At 42.9% G+C, this 24995-nt stretch overlaps 1 protein-coding gene across 4 annotated transcripts in view; it reads right to left on the bottom strand.

Moving 5' to 3' along the window:
• Window positions 1-24549, bottom strand: part of RLF (RLF zinc finger) — a 49531-nt gene extending 24982 nt beyond the window's left edge. For 2 of the 4 annotated variants that reach the window (XM_086764815.1, XM_086764817.1), the window contains exons 1-4: window positions 24337-24475; window positions 19999-20067; window positions 18993-19147; window positions 3175-3307 (exon numbers count right to left, since the gene is read on the bottom strand). Coding sequence is in view for 2 of the 4 variants with exons in the window: in XM_086764812.1 (XP_086620938.1) it covers window positions 3175-3307; window positions 9985-10066; window positions 18993-19147; window positions 24337-24549 (583 nt within the window). In the remaining 2 variants the exon portion in view is untranslated. Of the gene's footprint in view, window positions 1-3174; window positions 3308-9984; window positions 10067-18992; window positions 19148-19998; window positions 20068-24336 lie in introns of all 4 variants that reach the window. The other 2 variants (XM_086764812.1, XM_086764814.1) reach the window with 2 other exon arrangements.
• Between the last annotated feature and the right edge of the window lie 446 nt (window positions 24550-24995).

The following is a 24995-nucleotide window of genomic DNA, read 5'->3' as shown; positions in this document are numbered from 1 at the left end:
CAAACCTAGTAACTATAATCTGTGATTTATGACCTCCTATTTCAGCTACAAGCATTTCCTTGGTATGATTCTGAAGGTTAAGAAGGATTAAGTTAATCCAGTAGACATCTAGACATACTTGCTTAATCCTAGCTCCAACCACGTCCTACACAAGGCCAAAAAAGTAATCTCAGCTACTCAGACAGATTTTCTGCAAGCCAAGTAGTACTACAGCAGCATCTGACTTCCTAGCGCAGAGAGAAGGAGGGACTGAACAAAGAAATGGAAGTAAAACACAACCAACAAGCTTTCACTAATCATAACGCATGGTACAATACAGCTTCATGGATCAGTTGTTATTTCAGCAAAAGCTTCTGTAGTTACTGAACTACACTTGTCTGATTATGTCAGGAATATAAACCAGCCATATTAGCAGCGCAATTTAAGAGTCAAAAGATTTTCCACGTCATAATTTGAGTAGGATTTTTTTTACGTTTTCATTTTGCCTTGCACCAGAGTGTAGGGTATACAAATCTGGCACATTCTTCTTGCCTTCTGAGAAAATAGTAAACATTACATATGCCGTCAATCTACTTCTCTCTTCCTGTAACAGTTCAGAGTTTTATGACTCAGAGTGACTCACGATATGCATTAATTTGATTTCTTTGAAATGTTATTGAATAACTGGCAATAGCTACAGAAGACTGAATCCTACACCCTACGTCGTCTTTCCCAGCCTCACATTCTCTTCTACAGTCCCCTGCAAACCTTCAATACCCGTTCAACATGGTCTTAGTATCCCAAAAGGCTAACAAGAACAAACCCAACCAAATGAAAAAAAAAAAAACAAAAAAAAAAAACAAACACAAAAAACAAACAACCTCTCCATCCTCTGTAAGGGCACGGACTTATTTAACTACTGAAGCATTACTTTATAGTAATTGTAGCTACTAAATACCTCCATTCCCCTCTCACTATTTTCCAATTTCCATTACTAATAATGCCATTGCTTTGAGCTACCACTTCCATAGTATTTGCTGCAAAACCAGCGCAGCAAGAACAGGAGAGCACTCTCATGTGGTGGTCTCACTGTCTTTCTACATGTCCACACATACCCCAGGAGCTCTGCTACTACTTACTGTTCCCTGCATTGTCAGCTGAAAGTACTCAACCAGTATCTGTACCATCTTGCTCGGGTGTTAAGATGACACATTCAGATAGCTTGGAAAGCTTGGCAAAAGATCTTCTAGGTATGTCTAAGCAGCTATGCTGCTGCATGTCAAAGGGCCACAAGGATAACACTTCTCTCAGTTTATCTGCTCTTTGATAGCCTGAAAGCATGTAAAAAAAAAAAAAATCAAACCAAACCAAGATTTCCAAGCAAGACACTCAGAAAGAAGTGACATTTTAGGTGGATATTTGGCTTCCCCTTATTTAAAATGTCTAACTCTTTGCCTTGTGATTTACTTGAAAAACCTTTTTTTGACGGACTGGTCTAACAAGGGGTTCCAAAGTCACATTCAGACTGTTTAAGCATGCCTGTGCACTACTCCAGAATATACAAGAATGCACTTCTGCAGTTACAAAATTCCCAGAAGAGCTCCAATGAATGTCCTGTTGGCTCTGCTTACATCACATAAAAGAAATAACACAGAAGACAACCCTTCTGGGCATGTATTCAGATCTAGCTAAACAGAGAAACAGGTACTAAATAAACATGAAGAAATCAATGATTTCAAGGTCGCCAAGCGACCCTGAAACGGGAACCTCCACTACAGTTCAACATCGTCAAGAGATGTGTCAGTCAGTTCTGGCAGCAGGAACGAAGCAGCACAGCAGCATTTAGTAACATAGCCATGGACAAAACCAGTCACCTGTGTAAGAAGCAAATTAATCTAAGGGAGTCCACACAGGCACATTCACACCAGTCCTCCAGAGCAGCCTGCCACAAGGAAAGGGAGTTTGCAGAGCTAGCTCACCCCTAGCCCTCACTGGCATACCACTCTCCAACTAAGGGATGCTTCAATAGCTGAAGGTTTTCAGTAACACAGACCGATTTTGAAATGCAAGGCCTTGTCAGCAGAAACACACCAAGAGCAGCAACTACGCAACTGGATGGCCTAACAACACTATAAATGAAAGACTTCAAGACAGGACGTCAGTACGGAATGCAATTATTTCAAGACATGATGGAGATGGGATTAAACGCTGTTTGGAATTCACATGTTTCAGCCATACTACTAAACACCTGAAGTGAAGGCTAGCAAAGACTGCAGTCCACTCTTGGCTGCTTCTTTTTAATGTTTTCTAGCACAGGGAAGCAGCATATCCTCTCAATAACCTTAGTGTGTTTCTCATTTATTCATTAAAAAGTACTAACTTGACACAACTCAAAAGAGAGACTACCCAAAGCCAGAAAGAAGGCTTCTGCTATGGAAGAAAGCTTGACTTAAAAACTCTGCGCTCCTTTAATTTTTAAGAAACTATTTTAAGCTCTTTTTCCCTTCTGTATTATTTTTAACTTTAGATTACCACTGAGGTAAACTACGGTCTCATGTACTGTTAATGGAACAGCTGAAAAAAAGATCTGTAAGTACTTAACGGTACCACTAATAGATAAAAAAAAACTTCAGTAAGTAAAAGAAGAGCGTTTAAGAGAAGAGATTTAAAACTATATAAAGTGATGTCAAAACTGAATTTCCTCAGCTCTCAATTTTCTGATTCAAGATCTTATTTCCATAGTCTGAACACAATGAGCTTCCCAGCCCAGAGTTTAATAAAAGGAAACCTTCACACTCAGGTAGCACCTCCACATGTATCTTTTATGCTTCTGAAAGGTGTGGACATAGACAACTCCCTGTGAAGCATTCAGGAAAACATTTAAAAGCACGAAGTTATGAAGAACAACCTACCTGGAGAGTAAAATCTCTGTATTTTTATGATGGAAAAAAGAAATAACTCTTTTTAAAAATGAAGTTTCAAAATATTCAAACCGATGGAGAGTATAGGCCAAGCAAGGACACATTATTCAGAGTGCCAGTGAGACAGTTTCATCATAAGTATCGTTCAGCAACATGCGAATGCTACTGCACAACACAACTTAAAATACAATTATCTTCTGACTTCAAATCACTAGTCCCCCACCAAAGTAATTTCTTAATAACCACATATAACATCTAAAAATCACATTCTTACCTTCCTCAGTTTCTACTGGTTGCTGGGATAGAATTTTAAGAAGAACTGGATTTTTCCATACTCCTTCCCTTGTGATATCGACCAATATTTGGAGGTTGTTATTCCCAAATTCCAGTAAAGCATCATGCGAATCCTACAAAAAGTAAAAAAGTCATTAAAAGTCTTTGCTAAAAAGTAAACCAATGTAATTTTACATTACCTGTCCTAACATTTGACTGTACTCTAATAATTTCACACCATTCTTCTAAGTCCTTACTGTTTTGATGTGTTTGCACTGGGATTTTAACAGTACGTTGTCTTTTCACTTCTCTAATTCTACAGCAAAGCCTCCCAATTTATTATCAAAGCCGTTGCTTGATAATCTGAGGAATGTGAGAGGAGTGGGAGAAAGACATCCTTAAGCTACATAAGAAGCAGTGCAATGCGAGAGGCTCAGAAAGGACTCTCCTCTACCAAAACGGTGAGGCTGGGGTCATAGAAGACGCAGGTTTTGCAGTGGTCAGAGATGCAAGAAGTCTCAGGGAACTTAAAGTAAAATATAATATAAGCAGCAGAGACTGCCGTACAACACTCACAATCCAATCTGAATCATGAATAATTTCATTTATTAAGATGAAAACATCCTTCTACTGGATACAGATAGATTATTTTCAAAGGAAATGGTGTATCTCCAACGCATTTACTCTAAGATCCAGGGATTTCTGATCCTGACAGTTCTGAAGGCTGACCCAGAGACCCTCTACACTGAACAGGTCTCCAGCTGAAGTTCATCCACCAAACCTGTACACATAGCACAATACTCAGAGTGATCAAGGCCCTATCACCTTTAATTCTGTAAATCTGAGGATTGAAAGAGGGAAGAAAAAAAAGAGATGTTACACATGGAAAGAAGTCTAGAGTCTAAGGGAGAAGAAAAAGCAACTGGAAACAGATTCTAGCACTTAATGTTCCTAGTAGGAAAGCCAATCTAGGGTGACTCCCACTGAAAAAATTAAAATATCACCACACAAAACGTCCTAATGCTGGCAAATTGAAGACAAACAACTGTAGGCAATTTGTGGCTACAGGTTCAGTAAAAATGCTTCTCACATTAGTCACAACACATCTTAAGTTCAAGAATTAGTTTGATATGTGACAATGTGCCCTAGTTCTAGTGATCTGTGTTTGAAGTTGGCAGCACTTTTAACACTATTATTAACCTTGGGTTTGCTTTTGATAGCCTCTACTGTATTCTGTATATACACCAGAATCAATTCCATGTTCTGAATCATCAGAATTAAAAGGGGCGAATGCTATGACCACTGGGAATACCAGAGCAACCAAAGAGCCTTGTATCACAGGCTGTCAAAAGAGAGGAATAAACCGCATTCCACATCACAACACACAAGACTTGTTTTTCAGGTTCCTCAGTTACCTTCTATAACCAAGTGAATTTGCCATGAAAATACCCAAGACTTTCCCATTAACCATCTACAACAAAGGGCATCTTTGCATTTAACGATTAGAGGCCCTTTAACAAATCAGATACTGATGTTCAGTCTCAGATATCAGATGCTAATTTCAGACCAACTTCAATGTTTTAATATAACTATCTATTTCCTTTCCCATACAGCAGGAAACTGCACTCCACAAATCTCTGCACAGGAGAACTTGGATTGAACTCTCGGGTGAAGCGTTTACCCACTAAGGAATGAAGCTTTATTTCTAGCAAAAGATTCATAACGGGAAAATCATATTCTTGCAGTGAAGGCCTAATTTAGACTGGGCCACAGCTGTCACGAGTAACAACGTCAGGAGTTTCTTAAAGGACTCCTCGTGAATAGCTCTAAAACCATACTGTCAGACATACTACTTAGTAAATCTCAAATTAAAGGGCAGTATAACTAACACTTGTATCCCCACTTTGAAAGGGCTACCCAAAGTTTGTGCAATCTCCATTTTAGAGATATTTAAAACCTGGTGGGGCAGGACCGTAAGCAACCTGATTCAAGATAGGCCTTATCCTGAGCGAAGTGGTGGATCAGATGACCCGAGCTACCTTCCAGTTCCAGTGAATTCCATGACTCTTCCACAACAGACGCTTTCAGAGGGCTGCATATTCATGTACCAGACATAGTGAAAGCAGACTTAGTGGGAGTCAGTGCTTCTGCCCTACACTAGCTTCTCTGACTGCAAGAATAAAGAACCAAACTAACATCAGAAGTAAGTGAAAAAGTACGGGAGACCTCTCCAAACGCAGAACTATAGTGCAGACTCCCACCTTCTAAGAAGCATCAAAGTTAAAAGCCTCGTAGTTGAATGCAACAACTGAGCAGTTTTGATAACTTTAATCACCTCCTCTTCCTTAGCAGTAGCCAAAATTTTCTGTAAATATTGCCCCAATGTTGATTGTTTTTATTTTTAGGTAATTGCTGTAACCATGTTCCAACTCTTAGCTCCTAGCATACTTGCTAACTAAAATCAGGTATTAAAGACTAAGCTACTTCTGAAAATGATAGTAAAACTAGCAAGTGAGCCATTGGTGAGACTACCTCAAAATCAATTGTTGATATCAGGAGAAGAGTTGGTGCTAATTTGCAGATGCAAATTTCTGGCCTTGAGTCTGAAATGTCACTCACAAGGTCAAAAAAAAATTGGAGTATCACATATACACCATTAAGATGCAAATGACTTTATATATTCTTAACTAGAGCTCAAACTACTCTCAAGTCACAGCACTGAGAGACTAATACACGATTTACAACACACAAGCGTGTCAGGCTGCATTTAAACATTTGAAAATATCACTTAAGCAATCCTTATGCTCACACAGCTGTTCCTGCTCTCAAGTCTTTCCTTCCTGTGCAAGCCGGATCAGGAAATCAAATTCAGCAGAAAGCCTCAGAGTAGGATTGTGGGGTTTTTTGTTTTGTTTTTAAAAATTAAAGCACGATCAACTCTCCACTTTACACACAGCTAAATGGCATGACAGTAGAATCAGGCAGGGAACGACAGACTTAAGCATTAAGTCAGTGCTGCTGCCAGAAGATGCTCAAGTTATAGCCTCAGAACAGCTTTAAAAATGTCAGTGGAAAACAAACTGATCTAAATTTATATCTATCAAGTACGCAAACGCAGCCCAGAGTTTCTGTGTGGCAGTTATGATCATACAGGAAGTCTACGTATATTGTTTTATCCTCAGATTTGGGTGATTAAGAAAACAATCGCGGGTGTGCAGGTAGAAGGGATACTGTATCTCACCCACAAAATAAATACAAGGCCATTTTCACAACCTCTACTTTTGACCTCTCTCAACTGCACAGCACCACGCGCTCGGTTATTTCAACAGGCTGCCAGAGCATCAACTGTGCATTCCCCTCCCATAACCAACAGTACAGCTTTAACCTGCATCAGGCTCAAGTGCAGATCAGGTCACAGATCAGGTCAAAGACTAAGTCCAAAAAACCACCAGCATTTAACAGCCCATGACTTTGAATTTCACCTAGAAGGCTGAACTCAATGAGCTTTACTGAGCTCTGGCGCTCTGAGAAGGCACTCAGTACATAGGTTACACCTTGGAAAGATGTGAAACCGACCAGCAAGAGTGTCAGGCTCTTCAGTTATAACTTTAAGAGGAGATAGGACACCACATCTTTTAAACGGCATGTTTCCTTGAAGAAAAGCCGAATCAGAAGAGTTCTTGTTATCAGAAGACCTTTGGTAACCAGCCTACATTTCCTTTGAGGGTATCATTTATATGTTCAGATTCTTCACCAAGAGCTTCAACAAAGCATTAACAATCAAGAGAAATGTAACAATTTTACTGCAAGTCTTAAGAATTTATGTCATTCCCTGGCTTCATTTGAATAAAAGCATTTAACTCAAACCTTCCCAGCTCTTACTCCTGAGAAACAGTTTAACAAACATGAGACAAAGAATCACCTCTTAAATCACCAGCGCTGCGCTGTACTTAAAATGTACTGCAGGACACATGACTCCAGGAAGCTACAGAGAGCTCTCAGCACATATTATATACAGCGGTGTCCCCCAAATATCTGTTTCAGCAACTCCCAAGATATTTATCAGTGAAGAAGATTGAACTACAAACAGGATTTTCAGCTCTGCACAGTTCCGAAAGGCAAACAAAGGGAAACACCAGCTCCTAGTGTAAGAGGTCACCTTTCCCACTGACAGGACAGGGTTATACCCGTTCCGGCCCCAGCAAGCACTCAGCAACCTGCAAGTGCCAAAGACCATCCAAGCAGATTCTGTAACGGCACATTACACTATCTGAGATTCATTGCCTTAGCAATACTTCTCCCAAGTCCCTCTGCTACGGAGCTGCATATTCTGAGGAGCCAGAAGCCACTGCCTCACAGAAAGACAGAACAGACCACTTATCTGCTGCCACTGCTGGAACAAGATGTAGCTGACAAAAAAAAAATTATCATCATACGACGAGGACAAGGGTGAGGTACTACTACTGAAAAGACTGCTGTCCCTCAGATTACGATATTCTGTGATCCAGACATCCAACGTAAGCGATGTTTTCCCAACAGCAACTCCTCCCTGATCTGAAGGATTCAGGATGCAGTACAGAGCTAGCAGTTACGAGGATCATCCACATTTCAGCACCTTTGCTTTAAGGGATGAAAGAAGAACCTTAGAAGGTGACAAAGAAGGGGCCTATTACACAAGTCAACTGATATGCTGAGTCAGAACTGAGTCAGTTTGTTTCAGTTTGTTACTGAAATACCAAACACTAAATTCACCGCCATATGTAGGGTAACTAACTAACTACCGACAATACACTCTACTTCTATCCTACATGCTCAGCTGAACTTTTCACTATTGGATCTACCAAAGAATAAATGGAAATATTTTCAAAAATCTACCATGAATACTTCAGAAGTCTTTGAAGAAATCTAATGCAAAATTTAAGTATATAGAGCTCATTAAGTTAGGACATCATAAACAGGTCTTGAAGAGAGGGACACAAAGCATTTCATTCTAGATGAAGTCAGGAAAGCATAATATAGTAAGAGTCTATGGACAAAGTTAAAGAGAAAATACAATCCTTGAACAGTTTATTGAAGATACCAGGATTTTTCAGCAAAAAACAATCAGCAACTACTACAATGTCACAAAAGTTTTCCACCCACGGAAGTGGTGGATTCCCCAACATTGGGCACTTGGCTGAACAGGGTGCTGGGCCAAGAAAGGTTGGATCAGATGATCCTTGAGGTCCCTTCCAACCTAGTATTCTATGACTCTTAATCCCATGATGACTGGGTAAGTGAATTCAAAAGCTACCTTGGAAACATTAAGTTTCAACTTCTTCCATCAGTCCTTACACAAAAGATGAACCTGTGCCTGACTAACCCTGTTCGTGGCAAATGAATGGGCTGGGAGCACAGACCAAGCCTCTGTAACACCATGGCTAACAGCTACAGACTATGTGTAACAGGTGGCATAGCTGGGTAGCGTCAAAATAATCTGATACACCTTCAAACTTGGTTCTGGAGTGCTGCAGTGTCCACTATGATCTGCCACAGTCACTAAGGGAGGAGTCACAGGACTTGCATACCAGCACTCAAAATAAAGGACAAATCACTAAGACCACAGGATTTAAATTGTACCTACTGCACTTCTTTCTACTACCAAGGACATGCCACATCCAACTGTTTTTAGGGTTGCCAAGACAGTAAGTATTGCACAGTATTTCAGGCAAAGGAGGTCTGTACACACCTTAAGTCACCAGTCACAAACCACCTCAGTCCCTTCCACTACTAGCAGGACTACAAAGCTCTACTAGTCTATTTCTCTCAGTTAGAAGCAAAGCTTATTCATCTTCAGTTTACTGAAGAGTTTCCACACCTGCAATTTCCCTGACTGCAGGTGAAACAAACACCTGTATCTTCAGAGCCACTGCAGCAGCAGCCACCAAGCCTCAGGGACTGAGGAAACCCCCAGTCACGTGTGTATAAAGCCTTGGGATAAGGTCTACACAAGCACAGTAGCAAGGTCTAAGTTCACTTCCTTCCAACTACCTCCTGCCAAAGTCTTCACTTTAGTAACTTACAACTGACATTGGCTTCCAATTTCATCAGTCACAGTTAAAACCAGAACAGGCAACAGCAGCAACAGATCCCTCCCTGGTCGTGGAAGGGTCCATCAGTGTAAATACAGCAAGACTACCACTCTTGTCTTTCAGCTCCATGAGGAACACGAGTCCTTGCAGCCAGCTAGGTACTACCTTCAGACTAAAACCTTGAAAACATCTTTTCCTCCTACACAGTCTACAGTAGCTACCTTCATCTGAGTGTAGGAACAGTAGCATTATGAGCTTGTTTCTGCACCACCTCAGACAAAACACTTCTAGGAACCACCTGGACTAAAGACCTGTCCCACTATTTTCATCCCTCTCAAATTAAGTACAGATACTAACTGGCCACTCAGATCTCCACAAAAGCTCTTTAGTCATCTTCAAATTAATACCTCAGAGCTGCTACATCCCTCCATCTTAGTCCTTCTCTCACACAAACCATCAGACAGATCAAGATTTGCTATGGTTCCCTTACTGCAGTTGCCATTGATTGTGTAGTTATAAACCTGCCGTTGGGCCTAAGGCCGCCAATACTGTTACTGCAGTCAGCTTCTTCCTGCTCAGAAATCCTGGTTGCCTAGATCAGCAAAGCAGGACAGGCAGAATTCAGGGGAAGGGTAGAAGAAGAGAAGCATTACAGCAGCCTTTGTTTTTTGGGTTTTTTTAAATTAAAAAAACAAACAAACAAGCTAGTGAATTTGAAAAAAGCAATTCAGAACACTTACCTGTATGGACTGATGGAAGCCCAACCACACCTCATGCGGCAATTCACTTTCGGGAACTGAAAGCAGTAGCTCAAAACAACTCCTGGAAAAGTAAGAGGCAAGTAAGCAAGCCTGAACACATTCTCTTGTGACGTTAAATAACATTTGTGGCATATATTACTTAGCATTCAGATTAAAAAATGCTAGTAACTTGTTTGACTGCAGAAATCAGTTCAAGGCCAGAAACAGCCCTAGAACAAGGCATGAAACAGCGCTCCTTTTTACTACGCACAGTCCTGCTAGGATAGGATTGCAGCTACTCTTATAATCCAAGATAGTCTGTCCAACATGGGTCAGGAACACTGCATCAGATAATTTCTGCTTTTTTCTCTCACAAAGGAATCCTAATATCTATTCTGAAAAAACCTCATTTGACCCCAGCATTGTCTCTTTGTCAGGATGAGAAAGCAAGCCAGCTTCACCCAACTTAAAGTTTCAGTGCTGATATATGTAAGAAAATAAAACTAGAGAGCTTGACAGAAGACACAGCCATCAGCACAGAAATGGACCTGGAGAACAGACCCCTAACAGTATCCTAAAAGCAACAGACTGACAAGCTAAGTTAAGAGGCATGTTAGCACAAAAATGGGCTCACAGAATAGATTCCTAAAAACACCTTATGAGTCTTTGACAGCACGGGGCAGGGAAAAGCATTCAAATACCTACGATGTGAATTGCAACAAGCTCAAGAGCTTACCAAATCAAAAAAATCCCACTGACATTGATGTTCAGACTAAAGTCAGAGTTAAACAGATCAGATTGTAAAATTCCCAGTTCATTAATTCATGGAGTTGCTGTATTTGTGTTGCTCAGTTATCTACACAACACAAGTGGAGAACATCCTCTTATTTCTTCATTACGCCAAGCTCATGCTTAAAAATAGGACACTAGTCACTCAGTCTTGATTTTATACCCAGAAAAGTTTCTTATGTCCTATTTTCAATGATTGATAGGGCTTACATTACAGTGGCATGTGAACTTCTGCTGCATATCAGGTTTTCCAAATGAAAATTCAGGAGAGTGGGAAGGGTCCAGAAAGTTTTAACATCTCTGAAATATCCAGCAAATTTGAGATCTATATATTCCATATATAAGTTCAGATTCCAAAAACAGAAGGAAGGGAAAGAAACACCTACTTGACACTCCCTCATTTAGACTATCAGGTCAACGCTATCCCTCTTCAGGAACAAAAAGGAAACAACTGTATGTATTTAGCACATCCATCTCACTTCAGGGAAAAGTCTCGGAGAACAAGAATCACTGTTTTCTAGGAGATAAAGCAACAGCAGGACTACCGCCTATATTGTTCTGAAAGAGGGGCCATCTAACCTTGTATGGGATGTACCGATCACCTAAACCCCAACTGCTGACAGAACAATTTGACCCAATCAAACTAAATGTGTGTTCTGGTTTTGGGGGGGGGGGGGGGGGGCGGTGGCTAAGGTGGCAGCTTCTGTAGGAAACTGCTAGAAGTCGCTCCCCTTTGTTGAGTGGACTCGGCCAGGCCTAGGGCGGACCCACTGTTGGCCAAGGCCGAGCCAACTGGTAGCAGAATGTCTCGTGATAACGCCTCTGTGATAATGGATTTAAGTAGGGGAAAACAGGAAAAAAAGAGAGGGGGGAAGATGTGAAGCAGCTGAGCAGGGGCAGAGAGGGGGAGGCACAAGCCTTCTGGGCCTTGCAGGCCTCACCCTCTGGCCTCCCGCCGGGCGGTGACTGGGCCCGACTCGGTCCAGCCCGGCTGCAAGAGGTGGAGAGGAGATGAGAAGTGAATGAGATGTAAAAAGGATCCTGAGAGGAGTCTGCCAGCCTGTTGTGAGGAATGGCTGCAGACGCCAAGGGCAGTGCAGAAGGAGGGGGAGCAGCAATGCGGCTCCTGGCCAGAATTCCCCTGCAGCCCGTGGTGATGGCCATGGTGGAGCAGGCTGTGCCCCTGCAGCCTGTGGAGGACCCCACATCGGGGCAGGCGGGTGCCTGAAGGCAGCTGTGGCCCATGGAGGGCCCGCTGGGACAGCCGTTCTGGAGGGACTGCACCCCGTGGAAGAGATGACCCACGCCGGAGCAGTTTCACGAAGGACTGCAGCCCATGGGAGGGACCCCACGCTGGAGCAGGGGAGGAATGTGAGGAGTTCTTCCCCCGACAATGATATAGTGGCATTTAACAACGCGTGATGAACTGACCATGACCCCCATTCCCCCCTGTGCCGCTCGGGAGGGGAAGGTAGGAGAGATAATGTTAAGCCTGGGAAGAGGGAGGGGTGGGGGGAGGTTATCTTGTTCCCTGTCTCATTCTCCTGCTGGTTTTAGAAATAAATGAATAGTTTTCCCCAAGTCGAGTCTGTTTTGCCCGTGACGGTAACTTTAAGGATCTCTCACGGTCCTTATCTCAAACCTTGAGCTGTTTTTCTTATATCATCTCCTCCTGTTCTCTCGGAGGGTGGGGGGAGCGAGAGAGAGACTGCGTAGTCTGGTCCTGATCGGGGCTGAACTATGACAGTGTGTTAACTGTGACACTCTAACTAGAGATTGACAAGATTTACACACAGCAAAAACATTTTCATAAATCATGACAATGTCAGAAAAGAAAACTGGTCTAAGTCTCCACATATAATAAATGCACTGAGTAATTGCTATAAGCTACACCTACACTGTTAAGATAGTTCCAACTCATGCTACTTTTTCTTCAGAACTCCCAAATATTAAATGGGAGAATGAGAGGACAACACATTCAGTCTTACCATAGAGAGAAGAGCCGAGCTTGGAGAAAGGGAAAAGGAAGAGATGACCATAAAGCAAACGAGTTTCAAAACTGCTTAGTACCTAAAAAGAATGACTTTCCTTTCCCCCTTCCTCCTGACTGTTGATAAACACATCAGTTACCTGCAAAGTGCTATGCCTGATCAGTTTTTATCCAGATTCAGCGTTCATACACACAAACGGACTGATACAGAATTAACATCTGGTCATTCTTTTCACATTTCAGAAGTTTGACTTCACTGCCCAATCCTGTTCCTTCAAACTTTTAAACAGAGGTTTAGGCCTGCAAAAGCTCTAAATACTTCTATTAGGCAGAAAATATGACAGCCTTCATCACTGTCATTCAGTAATTACTGACATCATCAGGCACCAGAATCTCAATCATTACTATGCCCATGAAAAAGTGGGCAACAAGACTGCCAGATATTCCAACTGTCACAGGTCTCAATGTTATAAAATAAATAAATACTTTTTATTATAAAGAAAATATATAAGCATAAAACATCACTTCCAATTATAAAAAATCCTTTTCCCACGAACTCAAGTCTAGCAATACAAGCTAATTCACCAATCCAGATGTGCAGAACCAGGTGGTTGCTACTAGACTATCAAAAACAACTTTACACATTTTCACAGCATCTGAATTCTATTTTCAGATTTAAAAAAAAAAATATAAAACCCACAAAAAATCATGCTATCTACTTCCATTCTTAACTTCTAGAAATACTTTTTCTAGAATATTACTTTTTCATATACATCATAATCGTTATATAAAATAGCAGATTTAAAGAAAATGGCAACGTAAGATTTCACAAATCTTTTTTCTGTACTTAACCCTTAAGATGCTACAGGGATAGTGAAAAAATCTGAAATTAGATTTTTCAAAGCATTGCAGATACAGAGTGAGATGACAGCCTATGAAAACAAAAGGACTGAATTTATGCCTCTTGAGTTATCATCTGTTGTAGTAACACAGGACTGAGCTGAACCAAAAATAAAAAATTCTTCTGTTGTGAGTCCTTAAGTCTTTCTCAGGATCCCAAAACCAAGCACTCTAGTTTGGAAACCACTCCATGAGAAATCTGGAGCTCTGGGAGTATAGCCACCATGTAAAACAACTCACAGCACAACTGCAAAAGTAATATGCAGAATATTCCCAGCAGAATTTCCTTGCCAGAAAAATAATAGAATTCTGTCGTAGTTCAGCCCCGATTGGGACCAGACTACACAGTCTCTCTCTCACTCCCCCCCCACCCTCCAAGAGAATAGGGAGAGATAATATAAGGAAAAACGGCTCCAGGTTTGAGATCAGGACAGGGAGAAAATCCTTAAAGTCTTCCCAGGCTTAACATTATCTCTACTACCTTTGCCCCCCCGAGTGGCACAGGGAGGAAGAGGGAATGGGGGTTGCGGTCAGTTCATCACACGTTTTACGTCGCTGCTTCCTCGTTGGGGGAAGAACTCCTCACATTCCTCCCCTGCTCCAGCGTGGGGTCCCTCCCACGGGCCACAGTCCTTCGTGAAACTGCTCCGGCGTGGGTCATCTCTTCCACGGGGTGCAGTCCCTCCAGAACGGCTGTCCCAGCGGGGCCTCCACGGGCCACAGCCTCCTTCAGGCACCCACCTGCCCCGGCGTGGGTCCTTCCTGGGCTGCAGGTGGATCTCTGCTCCTCCGTGGGCCTCCATGGGGTGCAGGGGGATCTCTGCTCCTCCATGGACCTCCATGGGCTGCAGGGGGATCTCTGCTCCTCCGTGGGCCTCCCCGGGCTGCAGGGGGACAACCTGCTCCACCATGGTCTTCACCACAGGGTGCAGGGGAATCTTGGCCAGGAGCCGCATTACTGCTCCCCCTCCTTCTTCACTGACCTTGGCGTCTGCAGCCGTTCCTCACAACAGGCTGGCAGATGGCTCTCGGGATCCTTTTTACATCTTATTCACTTCTCATCTCCTCTCCACTTCTCTCAGCCAGGCCGGGCCGAGTTGGGCCCAGTCGCCGCACGGCGGGAGGCCAGAGGGTGAGGCCTGCAAGGCCCATGAGGCCTGCGCCTCCCCCTCTGCGCCTCTGCCCCCGCTCAGCTTCTTCACATCTTCTCTTTTTTTTTTTTTTCTGTTTTCCCCTACTTAAATCCATTATCGCAGAGGCGTTATCACGGGACATTCTGCTACCAATTGGCTCGGCCTTGGCCAGCAGCGGGTCTGCCCTAGGCCCGGCCAAGTCCACTGAACAAAGGGGAGCGACTTCTAGCAGTTTCCTACAGAAGCTGCCACCTTAGGCCCCCCTCACTAAACAAAATCACAACAAATTCTAAGTCAGTTGCCTAAGTTTTTGTTTTAAGAATTGACTCACACAGCTTCATAAAGACTAGTTAGCCTTCCCTACTGCAGGAGAAGTAGGGAAGCTGGACTGCTGTGTAGCTTAATTCTTCCTTTTGGTCTTTTTTTATACAACACTTCAAAATGCACCTCTATCCCTGAAAGCCCATTTCCTTCTTTACTGCAAATCAACTAAACAGAATTTAGGTATCATAGCTAAGACCACAAATCAAAATACCAGGATCACTTAATGAAGTCAAGCCTTTCTACCCCACTTTACCAGCACCACCACAACACCTACCACACAAAACTAAATTCCAAACTTCAATCACAATATTTGCAAATAAACTGTAACATGTGCTTGAATGCTTCCATTATTAAAAACTCCCCTTCTTCTCAAACACTCAATTTCAAAATATCTTTCAGGAGAAGGCCTCCTAGATTTGAATTTCTTTATTTGCAAAGAAATAACTCTGAGCAAAAAATCAACACATTATTTGCATATAATGATTCTGTAATCACTTTATACCTAATTGACTGTTATTTTAAGGCGGAAATTCTAAAAGCTTTTAGAATTGTGTTCATCTTTAGATTGTATCAGAAAACTTTTCCTACCCTAAGCTTCTTAGAGTTAAAAAGATAGCTAATTATACATCTGATGATCAGCAGGAGTAGTTCACCTGTTGTCCTCCATTTGTTGAGTTAGCTTTTAAGGACAGACAGCAGAGCGGTAATTGCAAGTCAGTGAATCGAACGACAAGTTTATTAGGTTGAGAAATGCTTTGTTAGACAAAGCAGCAAACCATCACATGTGCTGCCTCACAGAGGTTTCACAGGAAGCAAGCACACTCCCCCTGGAAGCAACACGCGTGAGATTCAGCAGGTACAATCAGTAGGTAAGATACAGCTCAAAAAGTTTGAGGTAGGCTGGTCCAATCAGTTGAATTTGGTTTTGCTACTTAGACCAGATGATATTCAGATATCTTTCCCTTTTGTGGTTGAAAAAGCATACAGACACCTTCCTGAAGATGTGGAAATGGTAAATTTCAGACCAGTGCCATCACAGCAAACAGGAAAAAGTAGAAAGCAGTCAAACATTAGCTACTGGTAAACACAAGGTGAACTAGGAACAATTCCTTCTATGTTGTTAACTTTAATCTATTAATCTTAGGACCATATAAACCATTTTCAAATGCAAGTAACATTTTGATACTGATGGTAACACGAATGGCAGCTTCCCCCTCATACAGCATCCTCAGGAAAAAAAAAAAAAAAAAAAAGCACTCTCAGAAGCTCAAGTGAACAATCAGATTCAAGGGTTTCCTACGATTCACAAGCATAGCCAGCTAACCAAATCTCAGTAAAAGACACCTTCAGTATGGCTACTTCATCATTAATTCTTCTGTAGAGGCAACACCTTTGGTATAGCAATACTAGGAGGTGAGGGGAACGTGGTGTGCTTTGTGGCCGTGGAAACACACACTCTGAGTTCCACTTGACCAAAGCAGGTACGTCCCCTCACAGCCACAGCCAAGAAGAACATTCCTGTCTCCCCACAATAATTTGCCAAAGCTGTAGACTAGAAGAGCAACTACTCCAAGCTTTCATTCTATTTCCTAAGGTTAGACAGTGGATCAGTAAGGTCTCACACTGCATCAGCATCATGTTTCTTAGGTGGGCGCACAGTCTTTACACCATGCGCTATTTACTGTGAACACACAGCTGACCCAGTCACGCCGCAGGGAAAGCCACAGCACACTGAGTTTTGCTGTTACTGCCTCACCCTGCTGAGAAGGATGTCAGGAGAAGGAAGTTCTTTCCCCTTTCTCCAGGAGGGATGTTGGAAGGGAAGGAGAATTTCAATAGTAAAATAGAGCACTTTCGCTTTAAAACAGGGAGCTTGCTCATCTCATTCCTCATCAGGGTTCAAGTCTGAAAATACATAGCACATACGACAGCTGTGCTTAACACAACTGTCTCCCCAGAAACAAGTTACATGGGTACAGCAGGCTTTCCTGTCCCTAACCAGGTAACAGGCTTCCTCCCTCACGGAACTTGGTTTTTATCTTTAATTCCCTGCTCTAACTTCTCTCTCCCTCCCTTGGAAACTCTTACATAAAAACCACGGTGGGAGAGTTCACTTAGGTGTGGCATTTACTTCACCCTATCTGCGACCTCCCTCGTTGTCTTTCTCATTCTTTAGATTCCTCTCAAATGTAATCATAACAACAACAGGGTACATTTCAGTGAGTCAGCCTCTCTACTGTCCTCCACCACAAAGTCTGCTGAACATAAAGGCAACAGCAAACAAACTCCCCACACTGAAAGATGGAAGAAATTGTACTAGCAGAAGCAGAATATTCTGATTTTTCTCAACAAGAGAAAAGTAATTTTGATAAGCATTTCTGACACAGAATTGGGATTCCCGCCCCAAATTGTCTATCAGTGGCAAAATATGTAGAAAGTACTGCAGGTATGGATGGTCTGCATAAAAAGTTTGTCTTTCATGACTTTGTAAGTGACATGAGTAGAAAACCAGAGAATACACAAGCTAATTAATGACAATATGATGAAGATGAGAATACTTTATCCATAAATTTGCAGACCACAGTCTGTAAATGCAATTAAGATATTTTGCCAAAAATATATGTATTATGTACCAGGTAAATGATTTAGATGTTTAAATCTTTAGTTTTCACATTAAGAAGTTAAGACAGACTTATCCTGATGTCATGTGTTTTTCCTTCTTGACAGAAGGTTTTAAAAAAAGGAAAAAAAAAACAAAACAAAACATAATCACTCCTAGTTCATATATAACTCAAAAAAAAAAATCTTGAAGGCATCACACGGAGACATCTGGTTCTGAGCTGTTGATTTATATTGCAAGTCAGTACATGACAAAAAACCCAACATCTGACCAACGAATTCATTGCAAAATCCTTCTCAAAAAGAACACTTGGCTTCAGACCACAAAACAAGCAAGCTACTGATAACAAAGAAAAAATAGCCCATTGGAAAACTGTCATAGAACTACTTTTATTCTATGATGATCTTTATATTCTAGGATCTAGATCTTCACCCTCCTCCCTCAAATGAAACCTTACCAGCAAGGAATGACCAGCACATCAAGTTATCCTTCTCAGGCTAAGGGTAGTAACTGATTACACTCCAAGGTATGTGAAAGCCTTCAGGCTACACTCTTCAATTACAAACAGCTGCTTTGCAATTAAAACAGACTTTGAGGGGCTAGAAGTTATTCCAGCTTAGCTGATGGACTGTAAAATAGTTCTGTCTCTTATTCAAAGAACTGCTATGCTTTAAGTCATGTCTACAGACACCTGTCAAAGAACCCGGCTTGCATTACTCTACTGTTTTGCTACCCTATAGCAATAGCCCACGTGCACAACTCAGATCGCCATGAAAACAAAACAGATCTTCCTTTTATTGCCATGAAAACAAAAAAGATCATCCTTCAGAAAGGAACATGTTCAGAACTACCTTGCATTACAGGTGAGAGGACACGGGACAGCAGTAACTGCAGAGCAAGTTTTATTAATGCAGGCATGAAGATCTATTACTAAAGTTTCTGTTTAATGAGGACCACACTAAGCTTTTTCTACAGAAAATAATAATAACTTTCAGAATGCTTAAGCAAGAACACTCCTAATATCTGCATGACTATCCAAATACAGAAGAACAAAGCCTTACCACTTGTTCACATTAATTAACAAAATGCTGAAGTACATTTTTGTTGTATGATTTTAAAAGTACTTAAGACATTTACTAGAGAATAAATCATAAAAAATTGTCAAATTAAATATACTATTTCAACAACTCGCTCTTTCATTTATAAAACATACTTTTTAAAAAAAATATTAATGTACCAACTTAAAACTTACAGCACTAGTCTGCCAAGTACCAAAAGAACATCTTCACATTCTGTAGTCAAGTACGGTCGTGCATTCGCAAAGCTTTGGATGGAGAGTCGATATACTTCCAAAAAAGGTAAAATATGTTCCGATGCACCCCGACTGCCAGCATACTGAAGTAGTGTCTGAAAGAAAATAAGATATCATTAGAAGTTCTCACAACACATTTTTGTCTAAAAAGCAAGTATCAATATGCAATATCAAGGATATACAGTGGAAGAATTCTGGAATTGAGAAGCTTTTACTCTGAAGGAGATGTAAAAATGATAGCTTTTCTCCTCAACAGAAGTTCTCCCTTTTATTCAAAAATATTGTCATTTATTTTATTTTTTTGACAAAGTTATCAGAAATTCTTCTGGGGAGTAAGCTACATGCAATTGGCAGAAATGTGAACGGTTAAGTTAAAAATTCAGGGAGAAAGTCTGCACTCAGCTTCCTTTGTACAACTGCCATGGAGACAGAACCACATATGCAACACTGGAATCTTTATTACTAGTGAGAAAGTAGAAAAATAGGCGAGAAGTTCAAGATTAAGAACATTATTCCAGCTGTAATATTTTAAAGATACATGCATTACCCATACAGCAAACACAAAGTCCTCAGAAGGGGATACAAAACCCAGATCAGACCATCATGTAGTCATTTTTCAAACGCAGAATTACCCTACATTTCACTGCTTGACCATAGCAGTCCTGTATTATCCAGGCACAGTATGGAAGAAGCAATGTAAAAATCTAGCAAGTTCTAAGAGAAATGAAAATAAGTTTCAAAAATCAGCACAGGGAAAACAGTAGTATCTCCCAACCTTTTTAAAGCTTCACTACACTAACATGTTATTTTTCTACAGGTTATAAAGTCACATTGAGAGCAAGCAGGGCACTGAGCTTGCTTCAAGGACACTTCCTTCGCAAGAAACACCCCTTCTCTGTATGCACACCCACCTACAGCTCCAGATCAGTTATGCTTGTTTTCTTACCAGTTACAAACCCCTCTCATGTTGTACTCTCCCTAGACCAAACAAGGTATCAATCCTGATTAAGGCCAGCTGTGAAGAAAATAAAAAACAATGAAAAAGATTGTGCTTTGTGGAACCCTTAGGGCCAAGACTGTATGGAAAAAAAGTTCAGAGTCCCCCTACCTATAATTCAACACAAGCCCAATTGTCCTAGGAGGATGATCAGGTCATATCAGGCTTCCAACCACTTCAAGTTGGGACTCTGACACAACCAATTTATTTGAACACCTTAAACACACACACGATCATATCAGATTATGACTGGGAGGAAGACACTACTGAACAGACCCTACAATGAGCTTACTAAAATGAAGTGCAGTCATTGTAATGGCCAGAAACTCCTCAGACGAAGTCTAACTTCCAACACAGCAAGAAGCAGGCATCTACACACTATTTTGTGGACTATTTGGTCTTATGTCAGTGATCTAACTACACAACACTAGTCCTAAGGTGAAAAAAAAAAAAAAAAATAAAAAAACAGACATTCACTAGATTGGCACAATACTGTGCAGTATTTAAGAAAAAAAAATTATATTAAAAAATACTATCTAAGAATCAGTAGCCCGTTAGCAGGAAAAAAGTAATCAAGACCATTAGCAGAAGCAATGAATGACTAGTAACCAGCCAATCTAAGTGCTTCTCTAACAGGTTAATGAGGATTTGATAATATAACTCAAATTATATATGGCGTTCGAAGCATTAAATTACACTCAAAGGCTGTCAAGCTGTAATCCCTAGAGATACTCAATTGATGACTAACAAAGTAATGCTTCGTAAACCCAGCAGTAACGCTGTCATTACAGCCACTACAGAAATAGAAGACCAAACATACAAGTCTCTGCATGTTTCTAAAAATACATCCACTAAAACCAATCTATTAAAAAAAGCCAAAGTTAGTGCTTAATTATTTTAACAGACACTTAGATTATCAACTATCTGGTCTGTGTAAACCATAAACCATGGTAGAATATTTCCTAAGATTAAATAAGCTTACAAGAAAATACTGCACCCTTACTTGAATGATCCTAGCATTGAGATCAAGTCTTACAGCTAATATTAGCAATTTGTTAAGTAGCCATTCATCAGAAACTTCTCCCAAAATAGGTGAGCAAGGATGGTTTCAGCATATAAGACAGATTCGAGGCAACAGAGTTATTAATAGCTTCAATTTCAAAGATACACAGTCTTGAACGTTGCTGTGCTATTAGTACCAGCATGCTGACAAATAAGCAACGCGCAATGACTGTATTACAGAGGCTCTTAAAAGCCCTGCTGCTATTTCACAAGCAAAGCAAGGGGTTCTAGCAGTCCACTACAGACTTTTCCTAGCAATGCATATATACAAGATAAAAATCACACAATTTTTAACCTGTCAGAAATGTATAATCTACGTGCTTTATAAACAGTCATTTAACAATTTTATAAGCAATTACTACCTTACAGTCTAATTACCTGAAAAGAATATTCAAACATTTTAAGTCTGTTAACACTTTATCCTATCCTCCCTCCTACAGTAACACAACTAACACGTAACGGTAACACGACTACAGCAACGCAACTGACCGGCGAGCGGGGTTAGAACAGAGGTCATACACATCCACCTACCGCATAATCTACAGATCAGCCGAGGTCCTCGCCACTGCACAGATCCTCATGTGCTGCAATGCTGGAATACCTGCTTAGCTGCATTTCTTCTGAAGCACCGATTTTTTTTTTTTGCTCAGAACCAATTTAAACATGCCCAAGTTGCCTGACCTGCTATTACAGCTTTAAGTCTCTGCTTAAGAAAACAAAACTTCCACCTCTTCTTAAACATACCCGATTGCGATTGACAGCCCTCAACCGTGTCACCTTCAACAATTTCAGAAAGCCGACAGGTGCTGGGGTGTTTTGATGTCCTACAACCTTCACTCATAACTGCTCTTCATGCTTACGACAGCACAACCTCAAACACACACAGTTCATTCTAGCTGGCAGTTTGGGTACACACTGAGCTCCCCAAGAGATTCGCACGCTTGTACAATATAAGGTTACGGAGTCAACGCACTATTGAGGCTCCATGAGTTTCTCTGTTGTGTTCTCCTGGACACCAGCCTTACTCCTCTGCTCAAAAACAGGGATCTCGAAGGAAATCGTGCCACCCCGCATCACTCCCAGGAAAAGCTACTGGAAAACTGCACATGGCAGCACAAGCTTACATGCAGTAAAACACAGCACCCAGACAGCTCAAAGCACAGGAAAGCTACAGATTCGGTTCACCGTTCGTTGCGTCCCAACAGCCTCGGTGATTTCCACAGCGAAGCAGAGCACCATTCAGCATTACACCACAGATGTGCACACAGGTGGGCAAATCCGTCGGTATTTCAGCTACCCTCATGGCAGCTACTTCCCAAGAACATATTTAAACCCAGCTAAATTCAGCTTCTCTAGGCATGTTCAGCTGCAGCTTACTAAGCTCATGACAAGATGCCAGTGGTACCCTCCAAGTCATTAATACAAAATTAAGTTGAGCTCCTTAAATTCCACTTAGGAGCAGACCTTAAGTTATTTGTATCACTCAAACTCTCTGCAACACTCACAAACACCCCCAGTCAGAAGGAGAAACCAAGATGTAAAATCACATCCTAACCACAGTGGTTTGACTGCACAGTGACACCACAGATTCATTCTCCACTGAAGTTGCTGCACGACAGACTGGCAGTTTCACATTTTCTACTGTACGTCTTGCGTGTACAGTCACCACAATCAGAAACGTCCCAAACCGATGGCAATCCAAGACAGACCTTTCATTTTTATCTGCACTACCTATCAGTGTCCTAAAACAAGACTACCATTCAATAACAGCACAAAGACCTAAAGAGGCCCCATTTTTTGTGGGACAGTGTTTGAGGTTTTTGTTTGTTAGGTAACAGAACTGTCTTCCATCAAACTCCACTGATCAAGCACCTCTAAAACTTTATCTGTACCAAACTAATTTGGGCAACTGGAGCTCTACAGATATCGATCACCTTGACTACCTCTTCTAAGCATTAGCTGAGCATTTGCTTCAATGTTCCGACTCAATGAATGCCACTGGAAACAATTTTAGCAAAACTTGAAACACTGAGAAAGTCACACACATCATACTGGCCTCCATGTAAACGCAAGGTCACAGACCTCCACCTGGGAAATACACAGCAGTATGCAGCAGCAGCATCCTGCAGTTTGAGAAGCAGGGGTTTTGAAATCTAACAAAAAAAAAAAACCTCCTTCTCTTCTTTTGGTAAGTGATGAGCTAAACATCCTCCCAGAAGGGTATGGCAAAGTACACAACCTGTGGATGTAAAACGGAAGACTGTGAACAGCAGTATCACTTATCTACAACTCACCAGGAGGATTTTTTATCTCAATTGACATCCTATTTTGCCATTCACAACTCAAATACAGTGGCTGTTTCAGCTGAGGTATGGTTAAACTACCTCATAAACCAGATTTTTTAATTTTTATTTTTTATTTTAGAAACCATAATCCCTTCAGATTCAACAGGGACATATCTCCAACCCAGCAACCTAACAACAAGTATTCAACCTTAGAGCTCACAGTGATAGTGTGGGGGAATCAAAAACTAACTAACCACTGAAAGAATTTATCCCAGTTATCTCCATTACCGTAACTTTCATCAAGTTCAGTTTTTCTTCTCTAAGTTAGTGGCTCGATTTGGAAACTGCTGACCCTTAGCCTGAGCTGCACTAAGCAAGTATTCAGACAGGATCACAGGACCACAGAAGCTCATTCAGTGACTTAAGCGAACTGCAGGCCTTCACAAACCAGCAGGCATTGCTTATTCCACGGCAAACCTCAACCAAGGTGGAATCCCTAGTTTTGATCCCGAGGCAGGTAAAGAACAGAAAAGCGGAGGTCTAGGAAGCGGGCCAAGACCACACGGAGAAAACGCGGCGTGGCCCGCCCGCCCCAGAGAACCTCCCGAGGGCTACCGGCTGCCCATGCCCGAGGCGCTGCCGGAGTCCAAAGGCGAACGGCTCCCTCAGAGCAGCGGGCCCGGCTCCGGGCTGGCAGCGGGGCGCCCACGGAGGCGCTCCCCGGGCAGGGCGCCCACGCCGCCGCAAGCCCCGCGCCGCAGTGGCTCTGGAGGGGAGAACGGAGCCGCCGCACCGGAAGCCCCTCGCCGCCGGCAGCGCTGAGCGCGCACTGCGGCAGGGGAGGCCGCGGCGGGGGGAGGCCCAGCCGGGCCCGCCCCGATCCCATCCCCGGCCCCCGGCCTGAGGCCCGCGCCGCGGCCCACCCCCGCCCGGCCCCTACCTGGCAGAAGCCCCGGCAGTAGGCTCGGGACGAAGCCTCCGACACCTCCTGCTCGCGCAGCTCCGTCTGCAGCTGACAGAGGCGGGCTCGGAGCGCCGCCACCAGCCGCTGCATCTCAGGCCGCGGCGCCGCCTCGGCCTCAGCGTCCGCCATCTGCACCCGGCCCCACTGCGCGTAGGCAAGGATCACGTGACCCACAGCCGCTGACCTCATCGTCCCGGGACGGCGTCACGTGACGCGCACGTGACGCGGCGGCGCGCGGCGCCGTCCCCGCCATCCGGGGCCAGCGGGCGGCCGCCTCCCGCCGGGCGGCGTCACGTGACGCGCCGGGAGCCCGCCGCCAGCGCGGGGCGGGGTGTGCGGCGGCAGCGGCGGCGGCGGCGGCGGGAGGGGGGGGCGGCTGCCGCCTCGCTGAGCTGGCGTTCGGTTTAATCTCTTGTTTAAGCCGCGCTGTCGGAGGCGGGACGGTTGTGAGCTGAGGTCTGGTGCCCGGCCCCACGCGGGATCCGGGGGGACGGTGAAGAGCTTTTTCTCGAGAGCCTGCGGCGCGTGCCGGGAAACCGGGCGGCGCGCTGCCACCGAACCCGCCGGCGGGGGCGTTGGCCCGCCGGGGTGAAAGAGCAGCAGGGCCGGCCCTGCGAAGCCCGGTGGGGTCCCTG

The sequence above is a fragment of the Chlamydotis macqueenii genome, chromosome 22, assembly GCF_036417535.1.
Source record: "Chlamydotis macqueenii isolate bChlMac1 chromosome 22, bChlMac1.mat, whole genome shotgun sequence".
Lineage (NCBI taxonomy): Eukaryota > Metazoa > Chordata > Aves > Otidiformes > Otididae > Chlamydotis > Chlamydotis macqueenii.
Note: the sequence above shows the minus strand (reverse complement) of the source record. Positions and strands in the feature narration are given on the sequence as shown.